This window comes from Gobio gobio, assembly GCF_949357685.1.
Source record: "Gobio gobio genome assembly, chromosome: 23".
Taxonomy (NCBI): Eukaryota; Metazoa; Chordata; class Actinopteri; order Cypriniformes; family Gobionidae; genus Gobio; species Gobio gobio.
In genome coordinates, this window is record NC_137119.1 from 38540872 (window position 1) to 38559390 (window position 18519).

Genomic DNA, 18519 nt, shown 5'->3' on the forward strand with positions numbered 1-18519 from the left:
CCTTTTCCCTCCGCCCCATGACGCTTTGCGTGAATTATGGGTGTATCCCACTAATCTATACAAATGTCATTTATATAGATCAGTGGGTGTAGCTAACATAAAAAGGAAAAAGGTGGGTAATTATTTCACCCCAGGCTCTTCACTGACACCGTTAGCGATGACGTCACAACGGGTGAAAAGTTGTAATTTGTGTAAAAAATTGTTTCAAAATAATTGAATGCTTATTGAATGTATGTATTTCACGCGTTGTATAATAGTTTTTTTTTTTTTTTTATAATAGGGGGGGGGGGTAATAATAATTTTTTATATTTTAATAGGCTACTAAAAGAGTTCTGGGACAATCAAAGCTGTATATCAACACGAAAGAAATGTAGCAAAAACATGAAAGTTCCCAAGACTTCTCATAATACAATCTGTTTAATTTAGAAAAACTCTTACATTGTTTCTTGCCATGTAGGCTATGCTTGTGCTTTCTTTCAAATAAATTTGATGTTTTGTATTTGTTTTTATGAGTTAATTAAACGTCTGAACTGTTTTGGGGTGATTGCAGAACCCAGGAAATGATGCATCCACTGTGAAGAAATATCTGTAGGGGAAAAAAAGACTTGTTGCCCACAAAGGACAGAGTCGTCTTTTCTGGGAACCAGGATTTATGTCTCCGGGAACGTGCGTGAATTCATCCAGACTCGCCGCCCACACGCGCGTGGAAGAGACCGACCGGATCAAATCGGTTCCTCCATTCAGCAAAAGTTACTGAAACTTCACAAAACACGTTCAAACCCGTTGAACCGGGCATCGGGCGTCACGGTAAGCAACACTTCTCCATTAAACCATACGAGATGCAAAGCGGTTCTGCTCGTCTTTGTCGAGTTTTTAAAACAGATGGAGTCTGCTGGGATTTTAACTTCGCACTGTTGCGAAATCGATTGTGTCTTTGTGATGGCGAAGCCAAAAGTCAGCTAGTAACTTTTGATTACGTTAAATGCATTGTTTATCGTAGCCATAAACAATGGTCTCTGTGCAGATGTTGTGAAGTTTGATACTTAGACACTTTTGTCTTTATATTCTCCAGTTGGTTCTTCATTGACGTGTGCAAGAAGTTACTGTATCCATCATCATTGTGTTATGTAAACAATCCTTTGAATACATGGTATGACGTCATGATAGTGCTGTATGTTTTGCATGGCATATTGTTACTGCATGCTGTGTGCGGTATAGCTACACTGTCTTAAAGGGACCGTTCACCCAAAAATGAAATGTCTGTCTTCAGTTACTCACTCACAAATTATGATATTTTTAATGAAATCTGAGTGATTTCTGTCCCTCCATTAACAGCTACGCAACTCCTTGATGCTTCAAAAAGTTCATAAAGTGATTGTAAAAGTAATTCATATATGAATTGAGTGGTTTAGTCCAAATTTTCTGAATAGGCACGATAGTTTTATATGATGAACAGATTGAATTTAGGCTTTTGATATTTACATATGAACATTGATCAGTGAACATAAACAAAAGCTCAACCAAAACTGCTTGACGTGTGAGTACGAACCTCATTGGTTCTTGCTGAAGCTCAAACGTGCTGCGTAACACGAGAATGAACCTCATTGGCTCTTGCTGAAGCTCAAACGTGCTGCGTAACACGAGAATGAACCTCATTGGCTCTTGCTGAAGCTCAAACGTGCTGCGTAACACGAGAATGAACCTCATTGGCTCTTGCTGAAGCTCAAACGTGCTGCGTAACACGAGAATGAACCTCATTGGCTCTCGTTGAAGCTCAAACGTTTTGCTTAACATGAGAATGAACCTCATTGGTTCTTGCTGAAGCTCAAACGTTTTGCGTAACACGAGAATGAACCTCATTGGTCCTTACGCATCAAGCGAACTTCCGTTTACCAGATCTGATGTGTGAGTTGATGAATGTTTATATGTAAATAAAACCCTAAATTCAATCTGTTCATCATATAAAGCGATTTTGCCTCTTCAGAAAATTGACTAAACCGCTCAATTCATATGAATTAGTTTTACAATCTCTTTATGAACTTATTTGAAGCGTCAAAGTAGTAGTTGGTTGCATAGCAACTCTCAGATTTCATCCAAAATATCTTCGTTTGTGTTTTGAAGATGAACCAATAGGGTTGCCAGGTTTTCACAACAAAACCCGCCCAATTGCTACTCAAAACTAGTCCAAAACAAGCCCAATCGCGTTTCAGGGGGGTAAAATATGTGTTTTTTTGGTATGGTTGCCTACTAAAATTTGCATTCCCGGGGCTAAATATCACATAATTGGGGTCGCTTCAACCTGCGGACATAAAAAAACAGCCAGCGGCAACAGTGTTGAAGTAGCCCAATTCCTGTGAACCAAAGTCTTACGGGTTTGGAGTGACACAAGGGCAAGGGTGAGTAAATGATGACAGAATTTTTCATTTTTGGGTGTTGTCACATGACAAACATGGATGACCATGTAGCTGTTTGGTTTGGATTTGGCTTATAACTATAGGAACTTGGAAGCCTTTAAAAAACATCCCAATGAGAAAAACGAATTGGAAAAATATTTCCATGACCAAGGCGGATGGAAAAAGTGGGTGGACACTGTTTCACTCTATTGTCTCTACAGTGTTTCTCAATTGTTTATTGTTGTTTTCTACTTCCTTACTATTTCACAAAGCATTAAAACGTGTGTATAATAGTGTTTAAGCACTCTGCAGTCAATGCATGTTTGTGAAATTAAAGTTTTTTCCCGGAAAGTTCAGACAAAGCACTTGCTTGGTCAGCATTTATAACTGTGACAGGAGCCAGATTTTCTGATCATTGGAGTCTGTGGTTAGCTGATGACTCCTCAGATAAAAGCTGTTGTGTAAGTGCTTGTGTGTATTTAAATGCCAGAGTTCACACTTCAAGAACCACACTTCCTTCACAGCTTCTATGAATATGATACACTTAACAGTTCAACCCCCCCCAAAATGTTGTCGTTTATAAAACTTGTAGGTTCCTCAAGCAACACTATATCGTACGACTTCAGAAGACCTGTACTATTGTTTCATGGTGCTTGCCCTGGTTTTGAGAGGAAAGTTCTTTATGATCTCTTGTGTCGTCTCAAATTAATGTTTTTTTTTCCCCCACACGTTTGGGTGTTTTGATTCCTTCCAGCTCATCATTTTTCATCGAATTTGCCAATATCAAAACCGTTGGAGAAGCAATGTGTCCAGATTGAATGGAAACGAAACTTATGATCTTATGAAAGTGATTGCGTTCATCTGGAATGAAACTTCTGTATTTTCTTCCACAGGTCCACTTGCTTATTATGAGATGCTGAGAGTTTCTAGCAGGGCAGCAGCCATGTGTGTGGAACTGAGTTTGGTGTTTTTGGTGTTGATGTGCGTTTTGAAAGAAACCACCCCATGTTTAATAATCAGCGAGGTGAACTGTGACAATCCCAGATTGGACACTCAGGAATTTGTGGAGCTGTACAACGATGGCATGAATCCCACTTCTCTGGATGGATACACACTGGTGTTCTACAATGGCAAAGGAGACTTCGCCTACAGGGTCATCGAGCTGAGGGGACACTTCACAGATCAGCAAGGCTTCTTCATAGTGGGCTCTTCTGAACTGACTCCCCGTCCCGCCATCTCTCTTCCGCCCAACTCCGTTCAGAACGGGCCCGACGCCATCGCACTCTACGGCCCCAACTGGGCCCCGGTTTCTGAAGGGGGACACGTTTCGGGAGTGGGGTTGTTGGACGCAGTAGTGTACACTTCTCGTAAATCCGCAGAAGGCGCCGATGGCCTCGCGTCAGTTCTGACTCCTGGCTCGGTCCCGTACGTGGAGGACGAGAAGGCTCTGGAGGGGGATGAGTCCATTCAGCGCTGCTGGCAGTCGGAAAACCTCTGGACGTTTTACACTGGCCCGCCCACCCCTGGGTGGGTCAATCATTGCCCACCGCCGACCCCCGGAAATGTTTGGATCAACGAAGTTGACCTCAGCGGGCCGGGCCGGGGGGGTCTTGTGGAACTCAATGTTGGCATGGCAAACGGATCCTTTTCTTTGGTGCTTTATGATGCCACGACGGATCTGATCAGCTCGAGTGTGGAGTTCATCGCAAAAGAGGCTGGGATCTTCACCGTAGCTGTGAATACTTTGGCAGGTAGAGTTGATTGGATACTTGCAGATAAACTTATTTATATACTTTATTTTATTCTAAACCAGTTTGATTTAGTTATTATTTATGTATACACTATTATAGTGTTTTTTAATTTTAGTTTAAATTTTAGTACCACTATGTGCTTTTTGTCATTTTTTTTCTATTTATTTTTTCTATTTAACTTTTTAATTGTATTATTATTATTATTTATTTATTTATTCAGTTTACATTTTTTTGTACTTCAGCTTTTATTTTAGCCGAAGCCAGATCACATATCACCTCTGATTCAAAAGAAAATAAATTAATTATATTTTGCATACAGGAAATTAAATGTATTTGAAAGACCATTTTTTAAACTAATTTTGGAGGATGTGTTTTGCATTATTTTCCTGACAAATATTCCCTTCTAAATTGTCATTAATGTAATGTGATGGGAAAAAAAATAATTAAAGGGATAGTTCACCCAAAAATGAAAATTCTGTCATCATTTACTCACCCTCAAGTTGTTCCAAACCTGTATGAGTTTCTTTGTTCTGCTGAACACAAAAGAAGATATTTTGAAGAATGTTTGTAACCAAGCAGAGAGAGCAACCATTGACTACCATAGTAGGGGGAAAAAATACTATGGTAGTCAATGGTTGCTATATCTGCTTGGATGAGGGTGAGTAAAGGCCCGGGTATACTTCACTTACCGCGCCCGGACGCGTCACGCGCGTAGCCCTGTCCGCGCGTCTTTCAAAGTATACTACACACAATGGATGCGCGCGGATGATCGCGTTCGACACATGCGCAGTAAAAAAATGTCTATGCTCTACCAGACATCGGAGGGCAGCACTGAGTCCTGTCATCAACGAGACATTCGCTGGGCATGATCGGAGAAGAATTGTAGTGCATCCACCATTGCAACATAGTTTGGAAGAAACACTGAAGAATCAAAAATTCTCTCTTTTTTTCAAGTGTGTTGTTTTTAAACCGGTCTTTGCACACTCTTCTTCGACGGCTGAACACTGTGCTCAATACTGTGCGTATTGCCACCTAGTGGACTCTTCTGTACTGCTGGCGCATGCGCTGTTGCACGCGGACCGTCCGCGCCGTCACAAAATTTGGGCTGCGCGCGGACGGGGTGTGCGGCCGGCCGCGAGCCCTCCGAGTGACGAAAATTACGACCTGACGACCTTTTTTAAGACCTGACACACGGATCCATTACAAACATAACTGACTTTGTTTACATGAATAAATGGCAAGACCTTCATTTTGACATTATTTTGTGTATATTTGATTAAGCGCAATAAGCAGCGAAAAACAACTCCGTTTAGTGCAGAGAGGCGGTTTTATGTGCACAACCTTTGGGTGTGAGCACAAAATCTGCGGGAATGAGTAAAATTATGCACAATACGCACAATTCCACACCGAAATTCAAGCCCTGTAATGCTGCTTTCACACCAAACGCGAATAGAGCGTTTGGCGCGAGTGATTTCAATGTTAAGTCAATGGAAAGGCGCATTGACGCGCATCTGGAGGTCCTGCGCCGTGATAGACGCGTTTTGCTTTTCACGCGGCGCGATGGACGTGATTCCGCCTCATTCGCGCGAATGACGCGAATTGGACGAGAATCAAGCGATCCGTGCGAGTGGTGCTTTTTGTGCATTCACGAGTTTGAAGTGAATTCGCGTCTGACGCCCGAGTTGAATTTTTTTTACTTTGGCATCAATTCGCACCGCGTTAACCAGTCACGTGTTAAAGTGACGTGATGAGAAACCCTGCATAATTTAAAAATACTACTATTGTGTCACAAAATGTAATTTTAAGACTTACAGGTGAGAATGTAGTTGTTTAAAGCTCAAACCTGTGGTTTATTTATAAAGAGAGCGCCTATTTAAAAAAAATAATCTTGTGTTTTTGGCGTTGTGAGATCCAGTCGATCACCAGGCGCTCAGCGTTCATTAACCCCGGCGAGAGCAGCCTTTCCTCGGCCAGTCCTTCTGACGTTTGCCGCTGGCTCTGATGTGCTGTAGTGGTTCGTCTTGTGTGGATCTAACGGGTGATTTTTGGTGTCATGAATCTATAATTTGTTGTCTGCCAAATCGTTTTGACTGAGGGCAAAGAAGTTTCATAACTTAATTTTTTAAGGATATTTAAATATGCATGCAGTGAAGATAATGTAGGAGTTGCCTGGACCACATTTGTGTGGCTATTAATGTTTAATACATATCTTTAATGAAAATAAAAAGAGGCAGAGTGGTGTTTTATGACATATTTCTCCTGGAGCGCCTTGAACGTGCGTCTATTTCGCTTCAAACGCTCAATTTATACGCACGTCCAATTCGCTGTGGACGCGCGAATGGATTCAAATTGTTCAAGCGTCCAACTAGACGCGGTAGACGCTCTATTTTGACGCTCTATTCGCGTTTGGTGTGAACGCAGCATAACACCCACAATATTCATCCGGAGCGAATGAAACGAGTGAGTGAGGGGAGGCGGGTTTATGTGTAACTCGCTGTCGGAGAGATGAGAGAACGAGAAAGAGCAGCTGGTATTGTGTATCTATTCTGCAGGAAATGAACATTGGAAGCGTTTCAGATATTTGAGTATCAATATGTATCGAAAAAAACTATATATAAAAAACACTACATGGCACTGTTATGTTCATGTAAAGCCCTGCTATTGAGTATTTAGATTTTCAATGTCATGAAAATAAGGCCACAATGAAAAAAATCATAGTATTCTTTAATTAAATCTTTTTTTATTTAGTGAAGAAATATGCATCTCGCAAACATTAGCTTGCAACTAAATACATTTTCTTGATCTTTCAGTGACAAAAAGTGTAGCATTGGCTTTGTATAAAGGTCCTGCATCAGACTTCCCTAAGGACGGCCCCCTCAGCCACGAACAGCCAATCGATGCCTTTGTTTATGGTGACTCTGTGTACATGCCCAGTGAGAACCTCACAGAGACACTCATACCCGGGAGAAAACCCTTCAGACTCACAGAAAGGTGAGCAGTACATGCCATACAATGCGTTATTCTGGCATTAGTGTATTATAATACATGTTAATCCATGTTTGTATGCTGCAGTTTTGACAGAGCAGGTGTTCATGCCAGTCGATGTGGTGTTACCGAATGGACGAGAGATCCGGGACTGTTTGTTGCGAGGCCCCGGAGTCCCGGAAAACCCAATGACTGCGTTTGGTTTCAGTCCTGCCCACTTAACATGAGTAGGTCTTGATTTCTTGTAGCAAAGCAGAACCATTTTAACTTTATTTCTCTTTATTCCATGTTCAGGACACATTTTTATGGTTCCCCATGATGCATATCAAAGAACTGTGTGCTGGCATGTTTTTAAGTTCTGACTTGTTGTTTTAGCTCTTCCTACAGCGACAGGACGGAGCTATCCCTCGATTCATAGCGATATTGATTTCCTGCTTAATGAGATCAATACCGACACACCAGGAGGAGCCGAGAACGAGGAGTTTATAGAGTTGTGGCATCCGGCTGGCTTCCGTATGTCGCTGGATTTCATCTGGCTGGTGATGATCAATGGACAGAATGGAGCGGTGTACTATGAGCTGGAGCTGAATGGATATTTCACAGATGATGACGGATACTTCCTGGTGAGCAGCTGCACACTTGGATGCTGGCAAATGAAGCGCAAATAAGTCATTTGGTTTAATTCCATTTAGTAGTATGAGTCAGCTATGAAATAATAGGAAATTATGTAAATGCCTCCATTGTAGTCTTGAGGAACGAACACGTCACAATATTCCTCATCTAAAAAATTTCCGTCCAAGGTATATGCAAAAAAAGTGGGCGGTGCCGGGTTGAGTTAGTTAGTAAGTAGTGTATTAGGCTGAATCCCAAATGGCACACTTCATATGCACTTTCGCTCGTGGACTTACAATGGCTGCCACATGCGCACGAAGGCCAGCTAGTAGTTGCTGTGCGAGTAAACCTCACTCCTCTGATCTCAAGAGATGCTCTAGCGACTGACACTGGAGGTTGTAGCCTTTAGCATCCTTGTTAGAGCGTCCGACTCTCATGGACCCGGGTTCGAGTCCCGCTTGGAGCGGTTCGAAGAGGAGGGGTTACGTTGGTGCCGTGATCCGGATGGGTTAGGGGGGTAAGTGTAGCGAAGGCTAGCTAGTAGTCACTGTGTGAGTAAACCTCACTCCTCTGATCTCTAGAGATGCTCTAGCGACTGACGGCGGACCCAGGTTCGAGTCCCGCTTGGAGCGGGCAGTTCGAACAGGAGGGGTTACACAAGCCCCCCCTTAGTGGCCGTTATGCGCCCTTGATGCGCACTTCAGCTGAGCCCGCAAGTTCGCAAGCTACGCAGAGGACTTTACCCAGCAGTCAAAGCGGCATTACATCATGAAAGTGCGGACTCAGAGGAAGACCGTGAGGGTTTAGGGTGCCATTTGGGAAGCAGCCTTAAAACTCCTGGTTATGGTAAGGGACGGGACTTTTCCCGAACACGCCCAAATGGGTTGTCCAATCACAACACTCTGGTTCAGACGCACAATCAGAAAACATTGCACTTTTTAGAAGGAGGGGTTTCATAGAGACAGGCAGATAATTTTACTTGTGTGCAAAATGGGAATGTTGCATAAAATATTTGCCAGTAAAGCACCGTTTCTATCCAGAGAACATAATCGTCACGTCCTGATAAACTGGCGATAAATATTACTAAAAATGGAAGTTGAGAAGCCGCTGTATATAATAATGTACAACGCTGGCGTTGAGTCGTCTCATCACAGGTGTTGGGGCATCTGAAGTCTCCATGAGAGGCTGGATACAAACTGAAGCTGACGAACTAGTTACCTCGGGACTAGTGTCCCGAGATAACAACAGAAAAGCAGATGGGAAATAATTAGCATAGCTGCTGTTCAGAATATTAATGCTTTTGATCCGATTTAACTGTAGTATAAAACGTATCGAACGTAGCACCTGATCGAGTAGAACTAGTATTGAGATACGTTTTTTTTTTTTTTTTGCTGTTCATCATATAATTTATTCAGTAAATGTGTTTCCATTGTAGTTTATGTGCTTGTTTTCTCATTGGATAAAAACTTAGTTGACTCAGTGGAGCGCATGCAATTTTTAAGGCACATTTTTTAGATTTTATGCGCATCTTGGCATTTCCATCAGGTTTTTTTATGTGGTATCCCAAAATGTACATAAAAATTGTTGGATGGAAACATAGCTGATAACAGACAGGGAAGAGATGAGCTGCAACAACGTAAAATATGGGGAAAATAATGGGTTTTTTGAATGTTCAAGCATGGAAATCTATCCTAACAAAGCCCAAAAACTAAATCAAGACTTTGAAAAAAGGCATTAAAGTTCTGCTTTAATGCTTTTTATGTCTCTTCTGCTCACCAAAGCTGCATTTATTTGATCAAAAATACAGTAAAAACAGTAATATTGTAAACCATAATATTACAGTTTAAAGTAGCTGTTTTCTATGTGAATATATTGTAAAATGTAATTTATTCCAGTGATCAAAGCTATATTTTCAGCACCATTACTCCAGTCTTCAGTGTCACATGATCCTTCAGAAATCATTCTAACAAGAGGATTTGCTGCTAAAGGAACATTTATGATTATTATCAATGTTGAAAACAGTTGTGCTGCTTCATATTTTTGTGGAAACCTGGATACATTTTTTTCAGGATTCTATGATGAATAGAAAGTTCCAATGATTTCATTTAAATAGACATATTTGTAATATTACAAATGTCTTTACTGTCACTTTTGATGCATTTAATGCATCCTTGCTAAATAAAAGTATAAATTTCTTTTAAAAAAAACGTACTGACCAAACTTTTGTACAGTCATATATTTTAGCTGGAATCAACAAACATAAAATGACAGCTTTTCAAATCTTTCTGAATCTGTTCTTCCAGATTGGCAGTGCTAAGGTCGGCCCTGACATCAGAATCCCACCGAACACTATTCAGAACGGACCAGACGCCATAGTGTTATATCGCAGCAAGTCTCCGCCCTCTCAGGAGGGTCTGAATATTCCCAGAAGCGGTTTGCTGGATGCAGTAGTCTACCGCACTCGTGGATCTGATAAAAAGTTTTTAGAGCTATTGGAAGCACTGACCCCAGGACAGCTCCCTCTACTGGAGGACATCAACGTGTTACCCGGCGATGAGACCCTCACTCGATGTGGAGCCGAGAGACTCAACCTCAGTGCTTTCAGGGTGAGATCTAGTGTTTCTGCTCATGTGAGCTTCATGATGAATTCTCATAGAAACTTACTTGATCTCATTTGTACCACTGCCTTGGTACTTCAGCCAGAATTTTAACTTCAAGTGCAAAGTATTTAGTAGAATTCATTCCTCTGAGGTCTGTTGCAATTTTTTTTCACCACTATACTTTTATTTTTTTACTTTAACTTAATTTTATTTACCTTTTTACTGTACTTTTTTTAAAATAAATTTTACTTTAACTTTTTTTTCACTTTACTGTACTTTTACTTCATTTTATTTACTTTTTATGTATCTTTACTTTTACTTTATTTGACTTTACATTTTTCTCTTTATTTTATTTTTATTTCACTTTACTTTTTTGTTTTTTCATTTACTTTACTTTTACTTAATTTTTTATTTCCCTTTACTTTAACTTTATGAACATTTTTCAATTTACTTTTTATTTCACTTAACTGTACTTTTCTTTTTTATTTATTTACTTTATTTAATTTCACTTTACTATACTTTTACTTCATTTTTATTTCACTTTACTTTTACTTAATTTAAAAATTTCACATTACTTTTATTTAAAATTTTAACTCTATACTTTTGCTTTTTTTTATTTTTTTACTTTACATTTTTTTTATTTAACTTTACTTTAACTTTTTTATTTTAATTTTACTTTATTAAAATTTTTCACATTACTTTTACTTTTTTTCATTTCACTTTACTTTAATTTTACTTTAATTAAATGTTTACATTACTTTTATTTTTTCATAACTACTTTTAATTTATTAAAATGTTTAACTTTATTTTATTTTATTTCACTTTACTGTACTTTTACTTTTTTACTTTCACTTTATTTTATTTAACTTTACTTTAATTTTTTTACACTTTACTTTTACTTCATTTTTTACTTTACTTGTTAAAATGTGTATAATGACATTTGTTTACAGAAATGTAGCAAAACAAAACATACGGGTACAGTAAAGAGAAAGCAATTGTCAGGAAAAGGAGAATTAATAATAATTTTTTTTTGTTCCATTCTGAGTAAAACTTAAACATTTTTCTGGCAGTCTAAATTATATAATGAAGCAAATGTTTAAATTCACAGGCGATGGAGGATGAGTGCATTGCAGTTTGTAAACGGCACGTTTTGACAAATGCAGTAGGTCGTCTAGGCTTTGAATGCATGCATAGCATTCACTTACTGTGCACGCTGTACATACTTTCAAATGTATGTAGTATGACATATCAAACTAAGTAGGTAGCCTATCGGGATTTATTTAGCAATAATGACCAGATGACACCGCTTTCTCTGGATTTTATGTGCTGGACTCATCAAATGCATGCCATGTTAACCCTCCATGTGTCCACAGGTCACTTCTCCCACACCAAGGAAGCAGAATGACTGTCCCCAGAAACCCATTATACCTCCACCTCCTAAGGGTCTCGCCATCAATGAAATAGGCCTATATAACTGCAAAGTAAACCAATCAAAGGAGTGTTTATTTGTGGAGCTGATTGGCCCACCGTTGACTCCATTGAATGGACTTGTTTTAGTATTGTTTGGGGACGACGTTAAAGAATTGAGCGTCCCGCTCACTGGCAGCACAGGAAGAGACGGGTTCTATCTCCTCGGGGGCGTCTCTAATGCAGGTGGGTGTGTCTGATTTGGAAATGTCGTCTTTGTGAGGCACAGCTTTTAGTACATGGTTTGGTCTAAAACAAATGGATGTGTGCTGATATAAAGATCATTTCAACTGTCACTTTTTCTCCATTGACATTACTGAGAATTGTTCATTAAAGAGCTCTGAGATGAAACACAATATTATATACTTTGATTTGAAGCGCAAAAGTATAGCAAAATCTGTACTTTTAAATTATTTTATTGGTGAATAAACATTAAAAATAATGCATGAAATTGACTGTATTAAATACTCCGTTATATACAAATAAGTATTTGGGAATGTAATCAGACCAGCTCGGTTACATCTGCAGGATTGTGGGCAGTGTCATTTTATTTAGTTTTCATTTTTAAAGTAATTTTATTTTGTATTATTTGCCTTTAATGTATGCTATGTTTGGAATGGGATACTAGTGTGCTTCTGTGTTATTCTTTATTGGGAATGACTAATAAACATGATTTTATTGTTTTAAAAATTGATGCATATATCGTCAACCTCCAATATTATATGATAAAAGTTAAATGAATGAACAAACAAACTGTTCAATGGAGAAAATGAATCCGTTGTTCTCTATAGACAACCAGTGATTTTGATTCAACAGCAGATTAATTCTAAAAAGTCAAATCACTTTGTTTGCTTATGGATCTTTGTGTTTATGTGCAGATCAGGGTTTGCCAACGCCGGAACAATTCGGTGCACTGCTGTTGTGTTTTGAGCCGTCAGGTGTTTATGGGAACAACTCGCGCAGTTTGGACATGATCATTTCTTCCAATTACCCAAAGTTACAAAGAGTTCTCCACCACAACGGAACGCGCACCTTCAAATACAGTATAATAGCCGGGTTTGTTTGGGAGCTTTTGAATCCAGTGTGTTATGGTATCAGCAGTTTTCATTGGACTTTTTTCATGCTCTGTGTGCCTGTGTTTTTGTGCGTTTAGTTCTGTCTCTCGATGTGCATCAGACGGGTCCGTTCTCTGGATCTCATCCTATCCGAGTCCAGGCCTCCAGAACCTCTGCCCGAGTCCTGCCTTCTCCAGCTCCGTGGATTTGTGCCTGGAGAGAAAATCAGGAAGTAAGTGTTTTTTAAAGGGATTGGTCACCCAAAACATGAAGGTTGACATTTACTCACACCAGTGTTGTGCGCCTGTTCAGTGGTGTTTTAAAACGAGTCAGCAAAGTTCTCGCATGTTTTCTATATAGTATATTAAATGTCAATTTATGTCCTTTACACTTAATTTTCCTGGATAAACATTACATAAAACAGAGACACCAAATACAATTATTTTTTGCAATAACTATGTAACTTTCTGTTTATTAAAAACGAGTGTACATTTCATCAAGTTAGTGTTTTTACATTTGTTCAAAAATAAAAACAAAAGGCAGTACCGGTAATAATTTAAACAACTATAATAATTTGTGAACTTATTTGCAGCAGTCATCAAGCTTGTACAGACATGAAGATGTACCTTTAATTTCCCTACCAGGGGTCCGTTCTTCGTACCTCGCTTAATACATCTAAGATGATTGGACAGATCCCAGATCTTTTAATCGTGATAACTGGTCTCTGACTAATTTGGCTCTTCAAACGAATTTGCAGATTTGATTAAAATATCTGGATTGAGTTATCTAAGATCACTGCGCGTTCTTGTGTTCCCTGAAAAGGGCAGATGCATCGATACTCGAAACCACAATCAGTCATGCAGCGATTGGCTGGCGGCAAGACAGCAACGTAATGACATCATGCCTAATAAAAAAAAATAATAATAAAAAAAACACAAATTTCTGAACCTTTATAAGGAAACAGCCAAACCAACATAAAAGTTATAATAGATCAATGAAATGTGAACATGATTCCCAATTATTTATATTCACGATTTTTATTGTATTTGTACAACCTTAACATTTTTATTTCAATGTTGTAATTTAATTTTTAATTCAATTTGAAGCAGATTTGTTACGTGACAGCATTAAAGTTTCTTAAGGGTCAAGATCAAGCTATCAAACTATCCCATAATATCCGTCATCACTCAAATTAATGCACGGCTCAGAGTAACTGTACAGCATGTGTGTAAGACTGCGATAACATTATAAAATAATTATTCTATCAAAAATAAATGTCTCAATCAAGTGGCTGTGTGTCTATAGTATTATACACAACATTATAATATTATTTTCAAATACATTTTTATATTATTATTATTATTTGAAAATATTGTAGCAGTAATGTACTCTTGTAATAAAGTAGCAGTGGCTGGGACAGATTTTAAGTATCACCTCAAGATGCAATCTAATCCTGTTTTCATGAAATAAGCTGCTCCCGAGCAGGTTTAAGCCAAACAATACAAGATCATGCCAATCAAATCCAACTAACTGAGTTAGCGACGTACGAAGAACGGACCCCCGATTGCTATGATTGGATAACAGTTTTGCATATTATAATGAGTTTCGACTCCCCCGTCAGTACACGTGGGGAATTGTTTTGAAAACTTCCAATGTGGAAAAATGGCAACCGGAATGATTCGCCCATACATGTTCAACCCAGAGTCTGATCTTGAATCGCAGGATAATGAACCAACAACACCTCAAATACAAAGGATACTCCAGCCTGTGACAGCGTGGCAAGATGCACTATTTCTAATGTATCTTTGAGGTTTTTCTAATTTTATATTAAAGTGTAACTGAAGACGTTAGCAAAAGTTTTTAGTCAAATTTGCACACCAGTCATGTTTTCAGGCCATTTCATGTTTGATTTTAACGCGACATAAAGTGATTTGAATGTTTACCTACTTTTTGATTAGTCGTCCCATTAACGTCACGTCTTCATTCAGGCAGATGAGAACGTGCACGAAAACAAGAGTCTGGATTTATTGCAAGAACCAATCAAATCATAACCGATCATAGCACAATGTACTAAAAACCTTGGCAGCTGACTCGTTGCCGCGCTGCCTTATCAGACGAGGGCTTGTAAGGCAGCGTTTAAGCATGAAAGCACCTCACAAAAGTGATTTTGGACGGACTTCTTAGGCAGGGTAACAGTTTAATGATCCACAGCAAAATAGAGAGAGCTTTAGTGAGAACTAAACACATATTTAATTACTACATTACTAATTTCTCGCTAGAAATTACATTAGAAGTGGAAAATGTTGGTAAAAAACATACATTTACACACAAACTGTCCAGAAAACGCAACTTTTGGACGCCATCTTTTTTTCCTGCTCAACTGTCACAGAATGGAAAGCACAGGATTGTGGGATAGCAAAGGCAGCGTGGGATACAAATATGCTGCCTTCAAAAATCGATCAGATGAAGGTCTCTCAGGAGACAGGAAGTGAAGCTAACATTAGATTCGGATGTGTCTTGGTGCCTTGAAATGTGTCCTCCGAAGGCAGCATTTTCCGGATTTCGGATGCAGCCATTACCTCCTCTCGCGTGACTTTCCCCCATTCATTTTCAATTACCCCCACTAAACTCACCGCACGCACTAGGGGTTCTGTTTGAAGTCAATGGGGACAGAGGAGCACCTCCTGCTGTAACTTCACCTGCGGGTGTCGCTGTCGGACACCGTTACTTTATAAAAACGAGTGACTATAGGGGCTTTCACACCGGGTAGTTCTAGGAACCTAGCCTGATCTCAATGTGCATACTATCCATCCTAAATAGTATGTAACATTAAAGAGACATTATGTGACTTATGATTTATTATTTTTTAAATAAATAAAAAATGTATACTGTTGTCTGGGGTCGACTTATGACTTTTGCCTAGTTTTTACATTCAAAAACTTCATGATGAAAAAGTAATAGGCTATTTTCTACCCTGCGATTAGACTTAAAGGTAGGGTAGGTTGGATTTGGTTAAAAAACTTTGTTTCCAAATTTGTTTAAACTTTCTTTATATATCAATACATAATTAAAATGTAAGTACTCTGAAAAAGAAAGAATGAAAATTGAGTGTCTGTAGACCTCTCACGACTGTTTTAAAGACAGCTCATTATTTCCATTCACTCCACCTTCTCCCTTCTGGGCTCTTTCCAAAGCCACGCCCCCAAAACACATGAACGCGCCACGCCAACCGTCAGCTGAAAGACGCATTATGTAGTGACATCATGTGAGAATCACATGTAATAAAAAATCTAACTTTATCATTATGAATATAAACAAATAAGATGTCTTTTAGTACTCACTATCAAGCTAGAATAACGATACTGGTAAAGTTTAAAATACACACACAACACGTCTACGACACACACAGATACAAGATAAAAGCATCCGTAAACATTGGTAGAGAATATAAAAACAAACCGCGGAAATAAACGTGCAGGTAAAGTTCCCAGTGAACATGGTAGAAGAGTTTAGACAGGGTAGTAGCTAAAGCTAACTTAGTTCTAAAAAAGTTCCTGGATGCGGTGTACTAGCTTTTACACATGCATTTTGTTTTCTAAAGTTACATTTTGCGAAATTCAACACGACAGCGATCAACTTGAGCTAAGCATATTGAGTATTTATCATCTCTACTAATGGCTCGCTAAGTGTATAACATTGTAACTTGATGCTAAGTAATGTTATGTTAGCTATATTAGGCAGCTACGTGTGCTAGTGAGACGTGCTTCATGAAAACATAAACCAAAAAAATGTATAATCAAAATGAAAGATTACCTGTCCAGCAGCAATACAGCCTCGTGAACTCAAATCAAACGGGTACGCCAGGGTTGCCAGGTTTTCACAACAAAATCCGCCCAATTGCTACTCAAAACTAGCTCAAAACAAGCCCAATCGTGTTTCTCCGGTAAAACTCGCATTTGGGGGGCAAAATATGTGCCTTTTTGGTAGGGCTGTCTGCTAAAATTCGCAAATCCCGGGGCAAAATATCACATAATTGGGGTCGCTTCAACCCTCGGACATGAAAAACAGCCGCGGCAACAGTGCTGAAGTAGCCCGACTTGGCAACACTGGGGTGCATGTGGGCAGATCCTGGAGCAAAAGCGGCGGTAGCCATGGTAGCGAGAGAGAGTGACAGTCGCCCAAGCCAATCACTTGTTTCGCCCCGAACGAAAATAATGAGCGGTGTTTATTGCAGATTAAAAAGTCTAAAGTAACTCGATTTTTATACGGTCTTTTTCAGAGTACTTACATTTTAATTATGTATTGACATATAAAGAAAGTTTAAACAAATTTGGACAAAAGTGTTTTAGATCATTCTTACCTACCCTACCTTTAAGGTGATGATACATGGGGCAACTTTTTTGAGCAATGTTGCTGGGCAATGTTACTGTAACGGAGTTAGTTCATGTGGGAGGAGGCGGGAACAGGCGAACATTCAATATACTTTAATCCCAAAATAAATCAACAAACAGAAAGTAAAAGCGGCAGCCCTCGCGGACAACTGCCGCACACACACACAAGCGTAAACAAAACAACTTAAAATGCAGGCTTGGTCCTCTCTCGTCCTTCACTCATGTCGCTCGACCTTATATGCCTCCGTGCTCCCTCATGAGTGGACTCGAGACCGGTGTGCCTCGCAGGTGATGCTCATTCTCATTCTCAATCACGCACACCGATCTCGCTCACTCCTCCCATGTCTCTCACTCATCCACCTCGACACAGTTACAAAGCAATGTTGCTTGGCCACTTTCCCATTGGAAATGGGAAAGTGCCGTCACACCCTTGTCTGCTTCCTTTTTAAAAAAGCACATATTAGCCATAGATCAATCTAAAGAGTCTCTGTACATCTGTTAAAATACTAAAAATATTCGGTTTGGGTAGGAAACCCAGAATGCATAACAACCGTGTTGAACACAAATTATCACACACAAAAATGGGAAAGATTAAAGTGAAGTTTTATCATCATCGAGAAGGATTATGTATGTCAAAACCCCACAAAACATGCACAAACATGTTGAACACACCCAGAGAATTAAAACTGCTGGAATGACAGGTGAGAACATGGTGTTTCGTTTGAGATGATTATCCCATTCCCACTGTCCTCAAAAAACCTGGAGACATTTCAAATGTTGATTTCTATGTCTGTAAAAGTCATCCAAATTAATACATCAAGTCACATATTAATGGAACAAGTCAATATACACTTATGTTCAAATGTTTTGGGTCAGTAAGATTTATTTTAAAGAAATTATTAATCTATTCACCAAGGATGCATTCAATTGATCAAAAGTGAGAGTAAAGGGATTTATAATGTTACAAAAGATTTCTATGTAACAAATGCTGTTCTTTTTTCATTTTAAAGATTGATAATAATCATAAATGTTTCTAGAGCAGCAAATCCTCATATCAGAATGATTTCTGATGGATAATGTGACACTGAAGACTGGATAAATTATATTTTAAATTATATTAAAATGGAAAACAGCTGTTTTAAATTGTAATAATAGTTCATAATATTACTATTTTTACAGTATTTTTTTATCAAATATATGCAGCCATGGTGCGCAGAAGAGGCTTCCAACCCCAAACTTTGAAACTTTTGAATGGTAGTGTGTGT

General features: G+C 39.0%; 1 protein-coding gene across 2 annotated transcripts in view; it reads left to right on the forward strand.

Annotated features, from left to right (window-relative positions):
* The first annotated feature begins 565 nt into the window (after window positions 1-565).
* LOC307119858 (uncharacterized protein) overlaps window positions 566-18519 on the forward strand; it is a 21430-nt gene continuing 3476 nt past the window's right edge. Inside the window, exons 1-9 of one of the 2 annotated variants that reach the window (XM_079806561.1) lie at window positions 566-807; window positions 3287-4144; window positions 6955-7135; window positions 7217-7356; window positions 7505-7752; window positions 10045-10347; window positions 11715-11994; window positions 12687-12864; window positions 12962-13095. In XM_079806561.1, the coding sequence (XP_079662687.1) occupies window positions 3307-4144; window positions 6955-7135; window positions 7217-7356; window positions 7505-7752; window positions 10045-10347; window positions 11715-11994; window positions 12687-12864; window positions 12962-13095 (2302 nt within the window). In that variant the 5' untranslated portion in view covers window positions 566-807; window positions 3287-3306. Of the gene's footprint in view, window positions 808-2983; window positions 3069-3286; window positions 4145-6954; window positions 7136-7216; window positions 7357-7504; window positions 7753-10044; window positions 10348-11714; window positions 11995-12686; window positions 12865-12961; window positions 13096-18519 lie in introns of those variants that run through there. The other variant, XM_079806562.1, reaches the window with a different exon arrangement.